This window comes from Hevea brasiliensis, chromosome 1 (assembly GCF_030052815.1).
Source record: "Hevea brasiliensis isolate MT/VB/25A 57/8 chromosome 1, ASM3005281v1, whole genome shotgun sequence".
NCBI lineage: Eukaryota > Viridiplantae > Streptophyta > Magnoliopsida > Malpighiales > Euphorbiaceae > Hevea > Hevea brasiliensis.
In genome coordinates, this window is record NC_079493.1 from 112,130,180 (window position 1) to 112,149,723 (window position 19,544).

Sequence of the window (19,544 nt, forward strand, 5' to 3'; positions counted from 1 at the left end):
TTCTTTGAGCTCCAGCTGATGACTCCTGAGCCAATAGAGAACATAAAACCTGAAGTGCTTTTCATGTCATCAATTGAGCCACCCCAATCACTATCTGCATAGCCAACTAGCTTTGCCTCCATGCCACTTTTGAACCAGATTCCAAGATCAATGGTTCCTTTCACATACCTGAGAACCCTTTTTGCAGCTTTGAAGTGATTTTGGCTTGGTTCATGCATAAATCTTGATAATAAGCTTGTTGCATACATGATATCAGGTCTGGATGCAATGAGATATAATAAACAGCCAATCACACTTCTGTAAATTCCAGAATCTATCTTCTCAAAACCTTCTTCTTTGCTCAATTTTTCATTTTGAAATATAGGAGTATCAATGCTGTTGCAATTTTCCATCCCAAACTTCTTCATAATTTCCCTTGCATATTTTTCTTGACATATAAATGTTCCTTGGTTTGTTTGATGAACTTCCAACCAAGAAACAAAGTCATTTTCCCAAGATCAGTCATCTCAAACTCAGATTGCATCTCCTTCTTGAAGTGATTTATAAGATCAATATTACTACCAGTGATTAGAAGATCATCAACATACAATGACACTAGTAGTGTTTCACCATTTCAATCTTCACATACAATGTGGCATCACTTGAGCTTCTTTTAAACCCCAATTGCAACAGATGATTGTTTATTCTGCTATAACAAGCTCTAGGGGCCTGTTTTAATCCATATAAAGCTTTCTTAAGTAAGAAAACTTTATCTTCTTTTCCCTTTACTGTGAAACCATGAGGCTGTTCCACAAATATCTCCTCTTGCAAATAACCATTCAAAAATGCTGATTTAACATCTAGCTGATAAATTCTCCAATTTTTCTGAGCTGCTAAGGCAATGAGAAGCCTTATTGTATCATACCTTGCCACTGGTGCAAAGGTATCTATGTAGTCAATACCAAATTGCTGTGAATATCCTTTCACAACTAACCTGGCCTTGTGTTTATTTATAAAACCATTGGAGTTTAGTTTCGTCCTATAAACCCACTTCACTCCAATTACTTTTTTATTCAGTGGCCTATCAACCAATTTCCAAGTTTCATTCTTGTGAATCATCCTCAGCTCCTCCTGCATTGCATTCATCCAACTTGATGATTTCATTGCTGCTTCAAGACTTGTTGGCTCAAGGAATCCCACATTACATCTCTCATGAATATCCTCTAAGGATCTAGTGCCTCTCACTGCAAATTCTGAATCTGTGTCACTATCAGACTCAGCTTCTTATTATGCTTCTGTTATTTCTTGTCCTTGAGGAATGTCCTTTTGAATTGAATTGTTATTCAAAGGCTCTACTTGTAATTTCTCCCAATCCCAATATGCTTCCTCATCAATTTTTAAATCTCTACTAATCATCACCTTTTGTGTTTGAGGATTGAACACTCTGTAACCTTTTTCATTACTGCTATAACCCAAAAAGATTCCAACTTGAGACTTGTAATCCAACTTATCCCTTTTTACTGCTGGAATGTGAGCATAGCATATGCTTCCAAAGACTTTTAAATGCTCAACAGATGGTTTTACCCCAAACCAAGCTTCAAAAGGAGTCTTATCTCTCAATGCTTTTGTTGGAAGTCTGTTCAGAAGGTAAACTGATGTGTTTACTGCTTCTGCCCAAAATTTCTTTAGCAGCTTCTTCTCAAACAAAAGGCATCTAGACATCTCCATAATAGTTCTATTTTTTCTCTCACTCACTCCATTTTGCTGTGGAGTGTAACTGACTGTAAATTGATGTTGAATTCCTGCATCTTCACACAACTTTGTAAACCCTCTATTGCAGTATTCAGTCCCATTATCTGTTCTAAGAGCTTTAATCTTGAAATTGCTTTGATTTTCAACCATAGCCTTGAATTTCTGAAAGATATTCAAAACTTCTGATTTCTGTTGTAGAAAATACACCCAGCAAAACCTTGAAAAATCATCAATGAAAAGCACAAAGTACTTGCTCCCATTGAGTGAAGGAGAACTCATGGGACCACAAACATCACTGTGAATAAGCTGCAACTTTTCAGTAGCTCTCCATGACTGATTTATAGGAAAAGGCATTCTTGTTTGCTTACCAAACTGACATACACCACAAACTCCAACTTGATCTTGCATAAAAGGTAAATCATGAACTAAACCTTTATTATGCATGTGTTTGAGTGACTGGAAATTTGAGTGACCAAATCTCCTATGCCAAAGTGAGGATTCATCAACAACACCAGAAAATGCATGAGCATCTAACTTATTCCACTTCAAGGAAAAACTTCTATCTTTCATTTTTACTGACATTAATTCAGTTCCAACAGAATCCATTATAGTGCAAGTCATATCTTTAAACAACAATGAATAATGCTTTTCAAGTATTTGACCCACACTTAATAGATTTTGATCTAAACCAGGTACGTACAAAACCTCAGAGATGAGTTTGATACCTGTTGAAGTTCCCACTGCAATTTCACCTCTCCCTCTGACTTCTAGAAATTCTCCACTTCCAATTTTAACTCTAGAACTAAATGATCTGTCAAGCTTCTTGAATAAATCAACTTTTAAGGTCATATGATGTGTGCATCCACTGTCAATAAGCCAAGAATCACTGCTGGTAGTAGCTCCATAACATGTTGCAACAAACAATTTTCCCTCTTCCTGCTCTTGGTTCTCTGCAACTTGTGCTTGTTGTTCCTCTTGAGTTGCTTTTGATTTGCAAACTCTCTCAACATGTCCAAATTTTTTACAAGATCTGCACTGAATGCCAGGTTTATACCAGCAAAACTTTTCTAGATGATTAGTTTTTTTACAATTTGGACATGGAGGGTATTTATTTTTTCTTTCCCTTGCTTTGATGTTGTCACCCTCCCTTTTGTTTCTTCTATTAGTTGTCTTTTTGCCTCCTGAGTTGAACTGATCTCTACCTTTGTTCTTCATGACAAATGCATTCTCAGTTTGATCTTCTAGTCTCAAAGATCTTCTCTGTTCAGTAGCTTGCAGGGCATTAACTAACTCTGCAAGTGATATTTGAGAAAGATCCTTCGAATCTTCAAGAGAGGAGAATTTTGCTTTAAACCTTTCAGGAAGACTCACAAGAATTTTTTCTACCACCCTTTTATCTGGCAAATCCTCTCTAAGAAGTCTGATTTGATTGATAACTTTTATAACTTTATCAGAATATTCTTTAACATTTTCTGTCTCTTTCATCTTCAAGGCTTCGAATGCCCTTCTCAAATTCAACACCTGCATCTGTCTTGTACTCTCACTCCCTTGAAACTCTTCTCTAAGACTATCCCAAGCTTCTTTTCCAGTTTCACATGCCATAATGCTTGTGAATATTGACTTAGACACAGCTGAGTGTATGTAGGAGAGAGCTTTAAACTTCTTAGCTGATTCTTCAGCATAATGCTTGAGTTGAGTAACTATTGGGTTTGCTCTTAAAGGTGGAGGATCAACTCCCATTTCTACTGCCTCCCATAAATCCAACCCCTTTAACAAAGCCTTCATTCTCACAGCCCATATTTGATCATTTTCACCATTAAAGAATGGAGGTGAAAGAGCTCCAGCATTGCTTGAAGCCATTTAACACAGCATATTTTTTTTTTTTTTTTTTGGTGAGGTTTCCTTGCTTGTTTTCTCTCAGAACTCACAGTCCCTCAAAGATCATGGAAGGCTCTGATACCATTTGCAGGTTGTTTCAGATAAAGAAGTGGAGAAAAAACTAGTTTCATTCCTTTAATACATATGCATATATAGCATTACAAAAGGTGCATCAGCCATCACATGTTTAATTACTGTTTATATCAGCTTTTCTACCTAAAAAACAGAGAGCCATACTTGGCCATACTTAGCCATACTTTCAAAACCAAAAAATTAGGCAAAGTACATTGATTAAAATGATACAATTTCTGCATAATGTGACAGCAAAAATGTCATAACTATCATAAGATTTGCTATTACAGGGGTGGGATCAAAATTGGGATCAATCTGTTTGAGATGTAATTCATGGTCAAGCAGCTTATCTTGCAGTTCATCAAATGAAATGATAGTATCTCTGGCATGCATTGCCGTAGCAATGTCACGAAACTCTGAGCCAATTCCACCCAATACATGAATGATGAGATCAACATCATTTACGGGACTGCCACACAAGGAGAGTTCTTCCGCAATGGATTTGACAAGCTGAAGATATTTAGCAACTGGGCGAGAATCACGTTTGGTTCGTGATAGCTTTTCTCGTAAAGAAAGAATTTGTGTAGCCGATTTATTTGCAAAGGCTACCTGAAGTTTGTTCCATGCCTCCGTTGAGGTTTTAGCATCTACAATGGTGTTCAAAACCGAGAAGGAAACCGAAGCAATAATAGCAGCTAGGATTAACTGATCTTGGTATTCCCAAAACTCATAATCTAGATTAGAAATGTGAGTACCATTTTTCTCAATATGAGTAGGAGGAGAAGTGATAGTGCCAGTGACATAACCCATGAGATTGTGTCCTCGAAGAAGTGGAGTGATCTGAGCACGCCATGTAGAGTAATTTTGAGCTGAAAGCTTCAATGGAAGTTGAGTTCCATTGATTACAACAAGAGATTTACCAGAGGTATGGATGATGTTACTAGTACTGGATAAAGCCATAGATTTGCAGAAAATAGAAGAAAAATTGATGATTATGGATCAAGCTCTGATACCATGAAAAGCTTTTGATAATAGGTGAAAATTTAGAACTGAAAACCTTGCTTTTCTTTTGTTCATTGATGATGTTAATAAATACATAGTACGAGGTTAGTTACAAGATCCTACAAACAAAGTAATACAAATTCAAATATTTGAACTAATAGATATATCAGATAACATTTGAATTATTATGTTTGATCATGTCCGGATTTGAGGCTTGGAGTAGCAGTAGTCTTAACAAGCTCAACTCTATTCAGTTGTAATCTTGGGCACATGTTTTGTTTTATCCACTTTCATTGTTATGCTGCATTTTGCCCTTTGGTTATTTGGTTCATGTCCACATCAATGACCTGCACTGCAAGTCTTTAAATTGTAGAATTGAAAAAGAAATTTCTAAAGGGGGACCTATACAAAAAGAAAGATTGCTTGTTGATGATTACAAAATACAACAAAAAATGCAAGAAGAAGTATTGGAAAATGCTTTGATTACTGCAGAGATTAATGTCATGTGAAAATATTGTATTAGTCAAGAAGATAGAAACCATTTGTTATGTTTTAAATTTAAATATTAAACAGATTTTTATGCAAGCTATTATGATTTTTTATTGAAACTTTTTTACAAAAATCATCATTAAATAAAAAATAAATATGAGATTCAAGAAAAGAAAAAGAATAATATGTGACAAATTAGACACAAGCTATTTAGTTCACATGTAAAAAATAAAAAATATAATATCAAGTCAGTAAGAGAATAAGAAAAACTTAAATTTCCCCTACGTTCATATATTTATATATATATTATAGATTATAAATATATTTTATAAATCAATTAATCTGTATTTTTAATTTATTATTTTAATTAATTATTTTTTATAAAATTTTATATTTAATTAAAATGGGTATAAATATAATTAAAAATTTTAAATTTATATAAATTTTAAAATTAAGATTTTTAATTTTATTTAAATATTAAATAAATTTAAATAATAAAAATATAATTATAATTAAAGAAAAAATGGAGGACATTTTTGGCAAATCAAACGTCCCCCATTTGTATATAAGCATAGATTTAGGGTTTCGGCAGTTAAAAAAAAAAAAAAGTAGGGTTTTGTAATTCAGCAGCGACGCAATGGCTTGCACCATAGATTTCCGACGCCTCGATGAAGGCTTCGGAGGCAAAACCTACAAGCGAAAACGCGAAGCTCAATCGCATGTCACAACAGACGACGGCGACGCTTCCATGGAGATCGACGGGGACACGATTCCTCCAGCAAAGAGGTCGGCGGTGCCGTCATCGGAGAATCCAGACAAGCCGGTATTCGGAAATCCGACGTATGACGGCGTGATAGCTGGGAGAGTGTCGGGTCGGAAGTGGAAGCAGCCAAGGAAGCAGAGGGCGTCGGCGAAGCTAGTGAGCAGGAAGGGCACTACGTTCGAGCAGAGGGAGCAGCAGAAGGAGATAAAGAGAGCTTACAGAGAGAGAATGAATGAGTTGAAGGATGAGATAAAGAGGAATAAGGAGCAGAAGAGGAAGAAGAGGGAGGAGAGAGAGAAGAAGAAGCAGGAAAATATATTGAGGTCTGGGACTAAGTTGCAGAAGATTACGAATCCAAAGACATTGAAGAAGATTGCCAAGTCTAAGGATAGGAAGTTGCTCAAGGTTGTTCCTGATGATGTATTCAATAAGAACAAGAAATAGCTTTACTGCTTTGGCTTTTTTATTTTTTATTTTTTTTGAGCATTAGCACTTTCCTTTCTAGCAAGATTTTGGTGTAATGGATGTAAGAATTTCAGATTTTGGTGCTTAATTATATTGATCTTTTTTCTGGGTATCAACTGATTCGATTGGAATTATTGATCTTGTTTTGTTCTTTCAAGTAGTAATTGGATTTTGGGTTAGGTGATGATGATAACGGTGCCGAGTTACTGAATAAATATAATCGCATATAGTTTGATTCACAGCAAATCTTCGACGATAAAAATGCATGATTCACATAATTACAATGAGCTTTCTGTATGTCCGATCAATTTGATTATAGATTTGTCTAAGTAGTAATTGAATTGTTAATAAATCATTTGTCATAACATAAAATGTAAACCCAGTTTGTATTTTTTTTTGATTCATAGCCAAACTTGGAGGCTCCAAGTGTACGATTCATTGCAAGATTTTCTTGCTGATTCTTGGGGTAGACACTTATCTCATTAAGCCTCATTACCAATTCCAAACTAGTTCTGTAAATCTCTCTCTTTTCAGGGCCAACCTAGTATGGTCTTGGGTAAATAGGAGTTGCCTTCCAAAATGATCTGTTAATATTCATCAGTCATCACCAAGTAACTTTGAGGAAGGGCAAAGGAACTTGCTTCTTCAAATCTTTTTAGCTTACCAGTAATCCCTACAAGAGCAAATCCCATCTCTAAAATGATGAAACCTGCTTGAATCTCTAACTGTAATCTCCCTTCCAACAATTTTTGATATCACCTTGATTGCAGCATGACAGTCTGCACAAGCTCGCAAATTCTTCATCACCAGAATGGGTGATCCCTCTGGCGTATTGATCAGCGCAAAAGCAATTGCTATGCGTTCGCTATGATATTTAAGCGATTCAACTTTAACATCTTCATCCACATTGTGAAGTGCACAACTCGTATCAGGCATGTATCCTTCCCTTTCCATTTGCTCTGACAACACATCAATTTTTAGCATGATTTCCTTCATCTGTGGGTGGCACTTATCATTTGCTGAGAATACATGGACCTTATGCTTAATTTCAACCCAACTATAAGCTGGAACCTTCTTAAGTCCACGTTCCCTCATTTCCTTCTTTACCTTCCTAACACTGTCCCACTGACCTGCTGCTGCAAGAATATTAGACATGGTGACATAAGGAGAAGCATCCCTCACCTCCATGTTGAAGAGTTGTTGTGCGGCTCTCTTGGCTAAATCGTGGTTCTTATGAATCTTACAAGAGTTCAAAACTGATGACCACATAATCTCATCAGGTTCAAATGGCATTTGAGTCATCAACTTCTCGGCCTTGTCAAATTGTCCACTCCTACATAGCACATCAACTATAGACGTATAGTGTTCTCTCTTTGGAACAAGTTTATATACTTTAGTCATGGAATTGAAGTATCGCAATCCTTCTTTGACCAGTCCACAGTGGCTGCAAGCTGATAAAACACAAAGGAAACTAACTGAATCTGGTTGATAACCTGACCGAACCATCTCTTCAAATGATCTTAGAGTGGCCTCACCATCCCCATTTTGAGCATAAGCTGTGATTAGTGCATTCCAAGAGACTACATTCCTTTCAGGCATCTCTTCAAAAGTTTGAATTGCATCTTTTACAGATCCACATTTGGCATACATGTCGACGAGTGCACTTCCAGAATAAACATTTGACATGAATCCTGATCTGATTATACAGGAGTGCAGCTGTTTCCCCAATGAAATTGAAGCCACATTTGCTGAGGCTTTTAAGACACTGGCAAAAGTAGCCTGGTCAGCACTTACATTGGCTCTTCGCATCTCACTGAAAAATTTTAGGCCTTCTTCAAGACGTCCTTTCTGAACATTAGCAGAGATCATAGCTGTCCATGGAACTGTGCTTCTACTGCTCAGTTTCACAAATATCCTTTCAGCTTCCTCATATTGTCCACACTTAGCATACATGTCAACCAAAGAATTTGCTACCAAAACTTCTGAATCAGCTGCTGTCACAATGGTCTGTGAATGAAGTTGCTTGCCCATCTGCAAGTCTAGTGTATTTGCTGCTATACTCAACATGGTTGCAAAAGGGAAATTTGTCCTATTAAATTTTGTAAACTGCAGCTCTCGGAAAAGATCAATAGATTCTTTTACTTTTCCAATCCATGCATAGGCAGTAATCATCACATTGTAAGAAACACCATCCAACTCTGGCATCTTATAAAAAAGTTTCCTAGCTTCATTTATACAATCATGCTTTGAGTAGAAATCAAGCAAGGAATTCCCCACAAATACATTCCACACAAGATTGGTCTTCACTGAATAACCATGGACTTGTTGGCCAAATGCTATACCGTCTAAGCCAATACCCGCACCTAAAACTGCTTGAAAGGTAAAATCTGAAACGTCAAGTCCCAAACTTTGCATCTCCATGAAAAGCTTTATCGCTTCTTCATTCAATCCTTCTTTTGCATATCCTGCTATCAAAGCATTGTAAGTAACAGAATCCCTTTCAGGCATTTCCTTAAAAAACTGATAAGCTAAATCTGAGCGATGTGTTTTGCAATAAGAATCAACCAATGAATTGCAAACTTTAAGGGCCAAATCGTGTCCCAGTTTAACAACAAGGGAATGAAGTTGAAATAATCCCTTCACCATTTGGGGGTCATTGCACCCTGATAAAAGAGTTACAAAAGTCACATAATCAGGCCTGGTGTCACCCCCATGCATATCAACAAAAAGCTCAAACGCTTCTCTAAATTGATCACAATGTGAATACCCGCCAATCAAGATAGTATATGTCACAGCAGTACGTTCAACCATGCTATCAAAAAGTTGTCTGGCAATAAAAAGATTGCCCGCTTTTACGAAGCCCAAAATCATCATGTTTGTTGAGACAGTGTTCTTATGAGGCATTTGATCGAACAGTTGGCGTGCTTCAGATAGCTGGCCGCTTTCAATAAGATTCTTGACCCGGTAATTGGATCGAGAAGTGTTTGGGTCAAAACCAGTTTTGATAATTCGGGCATCGATACAGATTTTGACATTTGGGTGGGAGCAGTTCGAAGGTTGGGAGGCTGCTAGAGTAAGAGAAGCAAGGTTTTTAAGGGGAATTTTTCTAAATGGTAATTTCATGTACGAAATGATTTATGCTCAAACTCCTGACTGTCTCCTTAAGCCTTCAATAAGCCTACTACCTTCTCTTTACTTGTCCATTGGAATCCACTCTCAAGATATGAGCTTTTCATTTAGGAACGCAAACATTAAATATAAGCTTTTAGAAACTCATTTGAATTCCATTAGACCCAGTGGAAATCAGAGGAATAAAACCAATACAGAATCAGGACCATACCAAGAGACTACTACCACTGTGCTCTAAATTCTTATATAGAATCCCGTCAGATCTAAATTTTATCCTGTCAAGTTAGGATTCAATTCGAACTTCAACTGGTTCAGACCTTGTTTATAAACAGCAGATCTGCAACCCGCCACCTGCTCTCATTTGGAAGCAAAAGAAGTGGCCTGCGTTGGAGCTTGGAGGATTCACAGGGAAAGCACCTTACAGTTATAGGAGCTCAATCTCTTGGATTCTGGTAGCAGTAGTCCCGTGGAAACCATCTAGGCCACGAATATGGCTTCTTAAGCATGACAGGACTCAGGAGCTATAAACCAATCTTAGATTTGAGTCTTGCGACACGCACGCAAGTTTACATGCAGGGCCGAGAGAGAGAGAGAGAGACAGCCACTCTAAATTTTACAAGTCCGAAATCCCATGTTGGCTTACCTTTAATCCATTTGCTTGTCCAAATCCGCAAGGATTAATTGTGTTTATCAAATATAAAAATAAAAATTTATAATATTATTAAATTTTTCATTAAAAATATGAGTATTAGATAAATTCTTGCCCTAAATTGATTGATTATAAATTTAAAAATATAAACAAATTCAATAAAAAAAAATTATATATTTAATCTTTTGCAATTTGATTTAATTATAATATATTTTTATTTTATTATTCTACTCGCATAGATATTTAGACTTTTGAAAATAAACTTTTAAATTATTTTAAAAAATATATTTATATTATATTAAAATTAATTCTAATTGAGACCCGAATTTAACATGATAAAATTTCAGCTTCTTGATTTTCTATTTTCATGTTCAAATCAACAAGAACGGATTCCAGTAGCAATTTTTTTATTTTTTTATTTTAACAACCTGCCACATCTACGTTTCTTAATCGCATCCTCTTATTGGCCATCATGTAAAGAGTTTTTCTTTCTGTCAAATTCAACCAGAAAGCATGGCAGATACCAAGATAGAGGCTGGCTTCGAAGTATGTAATCCCAAAGTTAAATATATACATTATCATTAGGTAAATGATGATATTAAATTACACTGCCAAGCAATAGCAGCAAGTATATACTTTCAACAAAAAAGAAAAGTTTGATAAGATCATAGTATTTCTGGACTTGTCTCTCTTCTAATAGACTCCCCTCTGATATGCACTTTCACAGAACTCTCCCCCAAGATCATCGCAAGCCTCTGCGCAGAAAACCCTGCAGAAAATATCATCATTGATTAGTACATAATAATAGCAATAATAATATTCAACTTGTTACAAAGATTATTCCATTTATTGGGTTCTTGAGGAATTACGTCTTTGCTTCATTGTACTCCAGATACTCTCTTTCAAAAGGCTCTGAAGGAATTCTAGCTGCTTCATTTCTGGCATCGCTTTCAAGCGTTACTTCAGGAAATATGTCTGCCAAGCAGGCATCTCCGCCGATGGTTTCACATGCTTCCGCTGGAAACACACTGAGGAAGAAGATCGAGCACTGTGTTTTAGTGAAAGCTAACTGAAAAAAGGAAAGCCTATCTCTAACCTAGGGAACAGTTCCTATTTCCTACAAACAAATAAGAAGATTGAATGAAATGAGGAATTAAATGGCTTACGAGATCACAGAGCTGTAATCAACGGTGGTGGATGCGTCAGTGTCATAAGCCACAGTAGCAGCTGCTTTGACTGCAGAGCCACGGGGAGCAACAGATGAAGCACCCAACTTTGGAGGAGAAAGGGTCACCTGAGAGAAGTTCTTGGAGGGTTTTAGAGGAAGAACAGGAGGTGCAATGCTCAAAGCTGCCTGCATCTTGACAATGTTGGGTTAGTGAGATACGGTGTTGGGTGATTCACAGGTAGAGTGTGGGCTCCAATTTATAGAATACTTGGTAAGAGCACGATACTTACACGTGTTTTTTGGATAAGGGTTACATTTCAATGGAAGAGATGGAGAAACTTTAGCAGGTTCCCATCACCCTAGGAGATATTTTTATATCTTTCAGATATTTTACTTTTAATCATGCTCAAAATAATATCTATACATGCCTTGTCATTTGCTCATGGGATTGCATTGTCTGTATTTACCTTGTCATGATCATGGCACTAAGACCCATCAACAATTCTTGACTTGATCATTTTGGTGAAGGAACTATTTTTACTGGACCTTACCCATCATTTATTTGGTTCTAAGGGTAATTCAGCTAAAATATTACCCTTGACCAAAACAACTGGGCAAGGTTTTGACCCGAAAGAGCCTTTTGCTAATCGGGTTCAAAGAAAGCAGGATTTGAAATTACCTATAAAATACCTTAATAGACATGGAAATCAAGATTTAAGTAGTATCAAAATTTTTCATCCCCGGACGCAAACTGTTTCCCCTGCACCCCCATCCCCATGCTGCAGTCTGGGAGAAGGGCTCAATGATATTTTAACCCATTCTTGGAATCTACGATATTGGAAGAAATCAAGATTCAGGGGCAAGTCTGTGTTCCAATCCAGTAATTTGACAACATATGCAAATGTATTTGAGCTTCATTTGTTACTAGATATAGTACTTCATCTGATGTCCTGTTTCCTGCGTATCTCAACTCTTCACAAAGTATAAAATAAAAATAGCAGGGTAGTTGTGAGCTCTTATAAGATCCTAACAATCTTGTTGCAGGGAAATGTGTCCATTTCCTAAGATATATTTTCAATAGTTCAACAATATTTCCTTGTGACTAAATTGCACAAAAAATAGTTCTTCATCTTAAGCTTGAGTACAACAGTATTATAACATGGCAAAATTTCATTGAATGATAACGGCAAGCTAAATAGTATGAAAAAATAAAATAAAATATAGCTACTAAATGAACCACCAAGCCCCTCAAACCACTGGATGTGATGCTCTTGAAACTCCCAATGTTAAAATGCATTGAAGCAGTATACATGTCAAACCCTCTTTACCCTATATAAAGAAAGCACAAAAAAAACTCACACAGCAGTTTCTATGATCAACAAACCTTTGCCCATCCAGAATCCCTCAGAATAATCCTCCAAAAGCTGGAGGGATTTCACCAGTAAATTAATAATGTCTCCTTTGTGTGTGCAGAAGTTGAAAATCCTATAATGTCACTTTCTCAGATGAGATTTAGTTTTCATTGCACAGTAGTTTGTATTTCATGCTATTTCTCCTTGCACATGGATATATTGCTACAATGGGCTCTAAATTTCAAGGCTATCTTTGGTAACAGTTGATAAATATTTAATCACTTCTCTTGAGTAATTAAGTGATTGTGGCAGAAATGATAAGCTAACATATTCATCATCCAAAAGGCTCATCTCAAAGGAAGTTTCATGGCAATTGATAATAACCAGCAGAGATCTTTCTCCTTGCCACCAACTGAAGCACAAATCACAGAGTTGCACTGTTGCATGTTGCTGCTTATGCCTCGGATTTCAAGGAATGCCTCACACATACCAAATCATCCAATTTATTGCCATCCATTTTGTAGAGAGAAACACTTTCCATCTGGGCATGGTGGTCACGTGCCTCCTTTCTTAGACTTTCAAATGGCATGACCTCCCATTTATTGTAATTTGAGTATTTCCTGACATCACTCATGTCTGAAGATCCTGAGGTGGGCCCACTGCTGTCAGGGTCCACATTGCCCCACACCTTACAACTTCCGAACTGTCCAGGCCCATGACCCCTCTTTAAGCGCAAGGCAGCAGCATGAGCTCTGCCTATCATTTCTCGACTGGGGACATCTGACCAGTCATGTTTCCTTTGGGCTCTCATGGGGGAATGAATCCTAATAACCTGAAAATTATAAACAATAAAACACGATCAAGATATAAACTTAGCAGTTAGCACAAATACTGCATAACCCTTTGCTGTGAGAAGAAATATAGTCGTACACCAAGGCACTCTAGGAGCTGATAATATGCACGTCCTTGAAGCGGATTGTGCCCTTTCCTGGGAGTAGAGAAGTACCGTGTCCTACAAAAAAATATCACAACAATAGTTAGCAAAAGAAGAGGACAAAAAACAGCATCAAATATCCCATGTGTGCATAAAAGAAAAACTGAAGCTAATCACAAAGGATGACAACTATGAAAATTATACAGCATTGGAGATAGAGAGATGTCCACTTATTTAACATGTACATAGTGAGGAAAGAACCCAAAAAAAAAAAGAATATTTCTGTAAAATTTCAACAATCTAATGTTTAACAAATTCTAATTCGTGTTCTCACCCACATTTGGAAAACATCGATGACAGGTGTCGATATATAAAATTTATGGCTTAATTATGAACATAGCATTTAGGAACAACTACAAGAATCTCTGTAAAATAATGATTTAAGAACTAACCAACAAAACTAAATCGAGGACTGGAGAATTAATTTACCATTCAGTATAGCCAGGATCAACTGTGAATCCATATATGTCAACAATGTCACACATTGAAAGTGCTAGTTCAATAGATTTCATTCCAGTTCCCTTGGCACCTCTGCGTAGCACAATTCCTTGGAAAAGATAAACAGGATTGGGAATACTCTGCAAGACAAATGTGACAAGATGTGATCAACGCAGCCAAGGAAGGTTTGTGTTATCTAATCAGAATCAGACTACAATATACTACACAAACTGAAGAAATGATGTTGTAAAAGAACGGCAGCAAAGGTGATATATATTGGATGGAGTGTAGTGAACCACTCCAAAGTTTCTGTTGGCCATGAATATGATCTAATAGATGATAAATTACCAACCATTGTTTAGGCAATCCAGTATGATAGCTACTTAGTATAAAACAGTTTCCTTCACTTTACCATCTACTTCTATAGAAAAGACAAAATCGACTAACACTTACCTTTATCATAGCATTAAAGTCTCTGTGGGTCACACTTTTGATTATAAGTACTTCATCGGCTGCAGCGGAAAAAGCTGATTAGTATTGCCTTTTGAACTCGTAGAATAAAAACAAAACACCCACACATCTTTGTCAAGTAGGCAACACAAAATCAGAGAACAACCACATAGGTGAAAAGATAAGTGGCAACCAGAAGAGATTGGTTCATTTGTAGTATATTGTTTTACTATCACACTTTAGACAAACTAAAGCCAGAAGTTAACCAATCTCCTACTTTTGTCCAAAACACCCCCCCTCTCCCTGGGCCCCTTGTTCCAAATGAAAAGAAAAGAAAGCAAGAAAAAGGTTCAAGTCTGTGTTCTTAAAAATACTGTGCTGACATGGATCACTTGAATTCATAAGTCTGACCTAGATTCTTTCATTCTAAAACTGCATTTGCTAAATTAAAAACAAAGGTTTTCACTTGAGATTTAGTAGAAGTATAACCACGCCAATGGACAGAGCTCACATTTGATTGCCTTCAACATAGAAGCTATCTGGCATTTAATATCCCATAATGTACTGCAAATAAAATAATAAACAACAATAGACAGGAAGACTACAGTAGCTACTGATGCAGCATTGAGCCAAAACTCAATGAACTCATCAAAAAATTTTTTTTTTCCAGTTCCCAGAATGTGGAAAGAAACATAATTAAACTAGGCCTGGCAGATATTTGTTATAAAAAAAAATGGTACTAACAGTTGCGGTTTCAAGAGACGTACTAGATCCATTGAGAATCTTAACCATGTTACGAGCAGCACCACGAACTACAAGGCGGAAATCCCTTTTTAGCCCAACATACTTGGAATATTTCTAAACAATAAAATGAAAAGCCAAGATAAGCATTCACAGAAAATTACTTGATTACACCTACAAAAAGAATACAGTTGACAACAAAACATCTAAAAGAAGAAAACGATGAAATGACTCCACTAAATTATGATTGCAATTCAAATATCTAATGAAAGGTAAAGGAAAATAAACTTTGACTGCCCTCATCACCCAAATAATACTGAGTGGAAAACATTAGGGTAAAAGGAGTATTTATTGGGGGCAGGGGATGGGGTGTTGTGAGGAGAAAGAGAAAGAAAAAGCAACAATTCATATTCAGGTTTGAATGTTTTGGCTCTAGTCTTGCCAGTTTACCGCATTAACTGGAGCTTCATTGTCTCGTATAACAGCCTCATGACCATCAATCTCTTCTCCAAACTCAGTCTTTAGGAGATCTCCTGAGTTACCAACAACAGCACAAGTGCGAAATTGCCGGGGATGGAAAGGGGGTTTAGCAGGTAGAATCAAATTAAGATGTTCCTCACAGAGAGTCCTGTTGTAGCATTTATCAGATCCCCTGCAACCAAAATAAATGCGTATTAAGCTTTCTCTCATACAAAAGTAATCCAGTCACAGTATTTGAGAAAGGCAAATAATGAATTGCAAAAAGAAATCATAAGAGAGGATGCAGTAAATATCATACAATTGAGCTATCCTTTTTGCTGCATACTCTAACCACCCATCTGGCCGGGCATCAAGGTATTCTCTTGTCAGCACTGTAGTCATGTTACGATACTGCATTTCCAAAGACATCAGAATTCATCATATCCACAAAGACAACTACCTAATGAAATGAAATTACTATCAGGCACCAACCTGTTCCCACAATAGAATTGCTTCACAAACATCATAATGGTACTCCAACGGTTCATAAATTTTGAATTGCTCATTGAACTGAGATTAAAAAGAGAATAATCAGCATGTAGCAGTTTTAAATTTTTGAAGGAGAAAAAAAAAGGCATTTTTAAGATATAATCGAAAGAGACAGAGAAAAAGAGAGGCAGACCCAGGTGCTGTTAGTGCCTTCAGGAAACTTAAGCGTCAATTTGCAAAGGTCAATGATTTGTGCCGTCAGACCAAGCCCTCTGTTTGCCTACATTTTGGCTTCAACCTTTTAGCGCATAATTGACAGACAGAAGGCACGCGCAACAACTACATTATTACATTATCAACAAGACGCATTCCCCAAGTTCACACACCAATTTAGATACTTGAATTTTTCAATATTCAATCTCACAAAAAAAAAAAAAAATCCAAAGATCAGAACCATCGAATAATCATGTTAACACCTAAAAATGGATTTTCAATCCAAAAATTGAAAAACAAGTAACAGAGATGTAGATCTAAGACATAATCTAGTAAAATTGGTAACGAATTGAAATGCCAACCACGCATTGCTGAACAGAGGACTGGAAATCGGATAAATCCCTGATTTGTTCTTTGCTGAGATCCGAGTTTCGACCACCTGCAAAAATCAGAGAAAGTGAAGGTGAAATGCTAGGGTTTATGGGAACTATAAAGGAAAGAAGAAATGGGGGGAAAAAAACCTGAGAAAAAAGAGGATTGGATAGCAAAAACAAGGATAGAGAAGAGAGCAGCAAGGAAGAGAAGGTGGAGAATGGGACGTCTCCTACTGAAATTTGTATTCTTGTGAAGTCTCATATTCGCCCTGCTCGCTGAAACTGAGAACTGCAAAATCAGCTAACTTTTTCTCTCATTTATTTTCTTTTTTTTTAGGATGGAAGATGCCATGCCTGTCATGGAAGAAAAGGGCCAGTAGAACTCTAGAGCATGGAACTTAATAACGACGTCGTTTTGTCTGGTGTAACCCAGTTTGACACCCTGTGAACTTAAGCTGTAGGAGGCTATCCATGTGCCCATCCATGTGGCGAGAGTAATTAGAGACGACAACTGTGATTTAATAGTTGATATGAAATGTGAAACCAATTATGCAATATATGATATATCAACAATCATATAATAATAAATTAATTGTGTAAATAAATAAAATAAATAAATAATAGTAGTAGTCAGTCTTATAAAGCAGTTGCTTTTGTTGAAGTTGACAATATTTGATAAGATTTAATTACACGATATAACTCGATATACAATTAAATGAATTTAAATTTAGCATAAATAAATTTGATAATAAATAAATAAATCCATCAATAATATGTTAAAAATAAAAATTTAATGAATTAATTCACTTAACCTAATAATATATGCATCAATCCGTTTATTTAATTGAGTTAATGGATTAATATATGTTAAATATAATTTTATTCTCAATATCTTATAGTTTATATTTTTTTTATTATTTTTATGAATTGAATTCTTAATTAATATATATAATTACGTAGTGAATTAAAAAAATTATGTTTAAATATTATAATTAATTTTATTATAATTATTCAATTTATATATGATAAATTTTATTTATTTTAAAAACAAAAATAAAAGAATAAATTTAATAAAAATTTACTATTGATTAAAAAATAAATTTTATAAATACACTAATAAAATAAATTATTGATATTATTAATTATTTTAATATAATTGATTATTAATTATAATCCATCCCAACATTTTCAAAATTTGTTTTAAGTAAACAGGCACAAGTAATTAAATAGGTTATACGAGTCGCGTGATCTGTTTTTAATAAATGGACCGTGTTTGGGTTAAGAGTTTATGATATGATTAATAATCATGTCGTGTTCAGATCGAGTATAATCATGTCGTGTTGCAAAGAAACATTACTTGTTTAAACACGACATTATACAAATTGCGACCTCTAATTTTTTTATATGTTAAAAATAATTTTATTCAAAAAATTATAACTATTTTGTTTATCTTATTGTCTATTAATTTATTATTTCAAGTGTTAATTCTACATAGAATAGCAGATGAATAATATAATTTCTCCCAAATCAGAACACACAATGAGGTCCACATTGTATGGTTCTAACTGGATTGTGATTTGAAAAGTAAAAAAAAAAAATATTATTCTAGTTGAAAAAGGATTTTTTTTAAATGTTAAATTTTATTAAAAAATCATCAAATTCTTAACCTAGAAGGTCCAAACTATTTCCATGTCAATAAACCTTCCCAATACACTCAACTTAGGACAAAAAATGTTAAGTGAAAAAACTTTATGTGACATCAGTCCTAAGAATATTACAGAGAAAATTCATGGCTCATACCAAAATGTAGGGCTAACATATAATAAAGCTGCCCTAGTCAAGCTATGAACTACTAAATTAGCTTGTCTTTGAATCCAAACCAAGGTCCAATTCAATCATTGGAACAACAAATTGCTACAATCCTTAATCACTTGACCAAATTTAGTCCAATCTTCTGCATTAGAATGGAATGCTTCCACCACCACTTTTGAGTCTATCTCAATCACATCATTAGAGAAATTATTTTCACGTAATCAACTAAGAACTTCCCTTAAGCCTATAAGCTCAACATCCCTAGGAGAAAGACAATCCTTCTGAAAACCAGAAATTCTCATGAGAAACTTACTTTTGTAACACTGTTAATTTTCAAATAATTATTTTATATATAAATATAAATATTTTACTCTAACCCTTGGTGTTGTGAGCTTTGCGTAGGTACTTTCGTTTCGTAGTAATTCGACAATCGCCCGGATCTACAATTTCGGGCTGAGCAGATAAGCTACCGGAATCACTTCAGCACCAGGTCAAAGTTATAGGCTACCCTACCATTTTCAGACACTCCAGACGAGTTCCAAGTGTCAGAATTGGCATCGGTAAACCCGAACTCTGAGTTTTTTCAATTTTATGGTGCTGAGTTTAGAATAAAGTTTCATAAAATATTCATGGGTAGTTAGAAAATTATAATTCCTTTTGTATTAGCTTAGTAATATTGCTGAGGACTGCAGGGTAAAATTTTAGAATTTTTAGAACTCATTTGGATATTTTTTACAACAAGGGTTAGTTGTAGGGACTAAATTATAATTTTCCAAAAGTGTGGTTGTTGACTGTTTGGATGGGCCCAGGAGGGGCCATGTGATGTGATTGAGATATGGTTGTATGACTTGTGGATATAGATGTAACACCCCTATT

At 35.6% G+C, this 19,544-nt stretch overlaps 5 protein-coding genes across 7 annotated transcripts; 1 reads left to right on the forward strand and 4 right to left on the reverse strand.

The window, feature by feature from the left end:
• Positions 1-3,900: 3,900 nt before the first annotated feature.
• LOC131183293 (uncharacterized) lies at positions 3,901-4,641 on the reverse strand. The gene has a single exon (XM_058153951.1). The coding sequence runs from the start codon at positions 4,639-4,641 to the stop codon at positions 3,901-3,903; it is 741 nt and encodes a 246-aa protein (XP_058009934.1).
• Positions 4,642-5,772: 1,131 nt separating this feature from the next.
• Positions 5,773-6,512, forward strand: LOC110644889 (uncharacterized). The gene has a single exon (XM_021797844.2). It carries the CDS (start codon positions 5,810-5,812, stop codon positions 6,377-6,379), a length of 570 nt encoding a protein of 189 aa, XP_021653536.2. The 5' UTR covers positions 5,773-5,809; the 3' UTR covers positions 6,380-6,512.
• Positions 6,513-6,640: 128 nt separating this feature from the next.
• Positions 6,641-10,305, reverse strand: LOC110644888 (putative pentatricopeptide repeat-containing protein At2g01510). The gene has a single exon (XM_021797843.2). The coding sequence runs from the start codon at positions 9,521-9,523 to the stop codon at positions 7,061-7,063; it is 2,463 nt and encodes an 820-aa protein (XP_021653535.2). The 5' UTR covers positions 9,524-10,305; the 3' UTR covers positions 6,641-7,060.
• Positions 10,306-10,729: 424 nt separating this feature from the next.
• On the reverse strand, positions 10,730-11,757 carry LOC110644886 (light-regulated protein, chloroplastic). The gene is made up of 3 exons (XM_021797841.2): positions 11,345-11,757; positions 11,048-11,206; positions 10,730-10,947 (listed from the first exon to the last, which is right to left on the reverse strand). Exons 1-3 carry the CDS (start codon positions 11,536-11,538, stop codon positions 10,872-10,874), a joined length of 429 nt encoding a protein of 142 aa, XP_021653533.2. The 5' UTR covers positions 11,539-11,757; the 3' UTR covers positions 10,730-10,871.
• An 858-nt stretch (positions 11,758-12,615) lies between these two features.
• LOC110644891 (sialyltransferase-like protein 1) lies at positions 12,616-17,332 on the reverse strand. Of its 3 annotated transcripts, none has more exons than XM_021797849.2 (11): positions 17,004-17,332; positions 16,845-16,969; positions 16,463-16,549; positions 16,273-16,350; positions 16,100-16,191; positions 15,772-15,973; positions 15,348-15,438; positions 14,584-14,642; positions 14,122-14,270; positions 13,629-13,710; positions 12,616-13,530 (listed from the first exon to the last, which is right to left on the reverse strand). In XM_021797849.2, the coding sequence occupies exons 1-11, from the start codon at positions 17,116-17,118 to the stop codon at positions 13,153-13,155; spliced, it is 1,458 nt and encodes a 485-aa protein (XP_021653541.2). In that variant the 5' UTR covers positions 17,119-17,332; the 3' UTR covers positions 12,616-13,152. The 3 variants fall into 3 exon arrangements, with proteins under 3 accessions (XP_021653541.2, XP_058003483.1, XP_021653540.2); XM_058147500.1 differs by having other exon boundaries at positions 16,845-16,921; positions 16,971-17,332; XM_021797848.2 differs by having other exon boundaries at positions 16,845-16,921; positions 17,004-17,331.
• Positions 17,333-19,544: the final 2,212 nt, after the last annotated feature.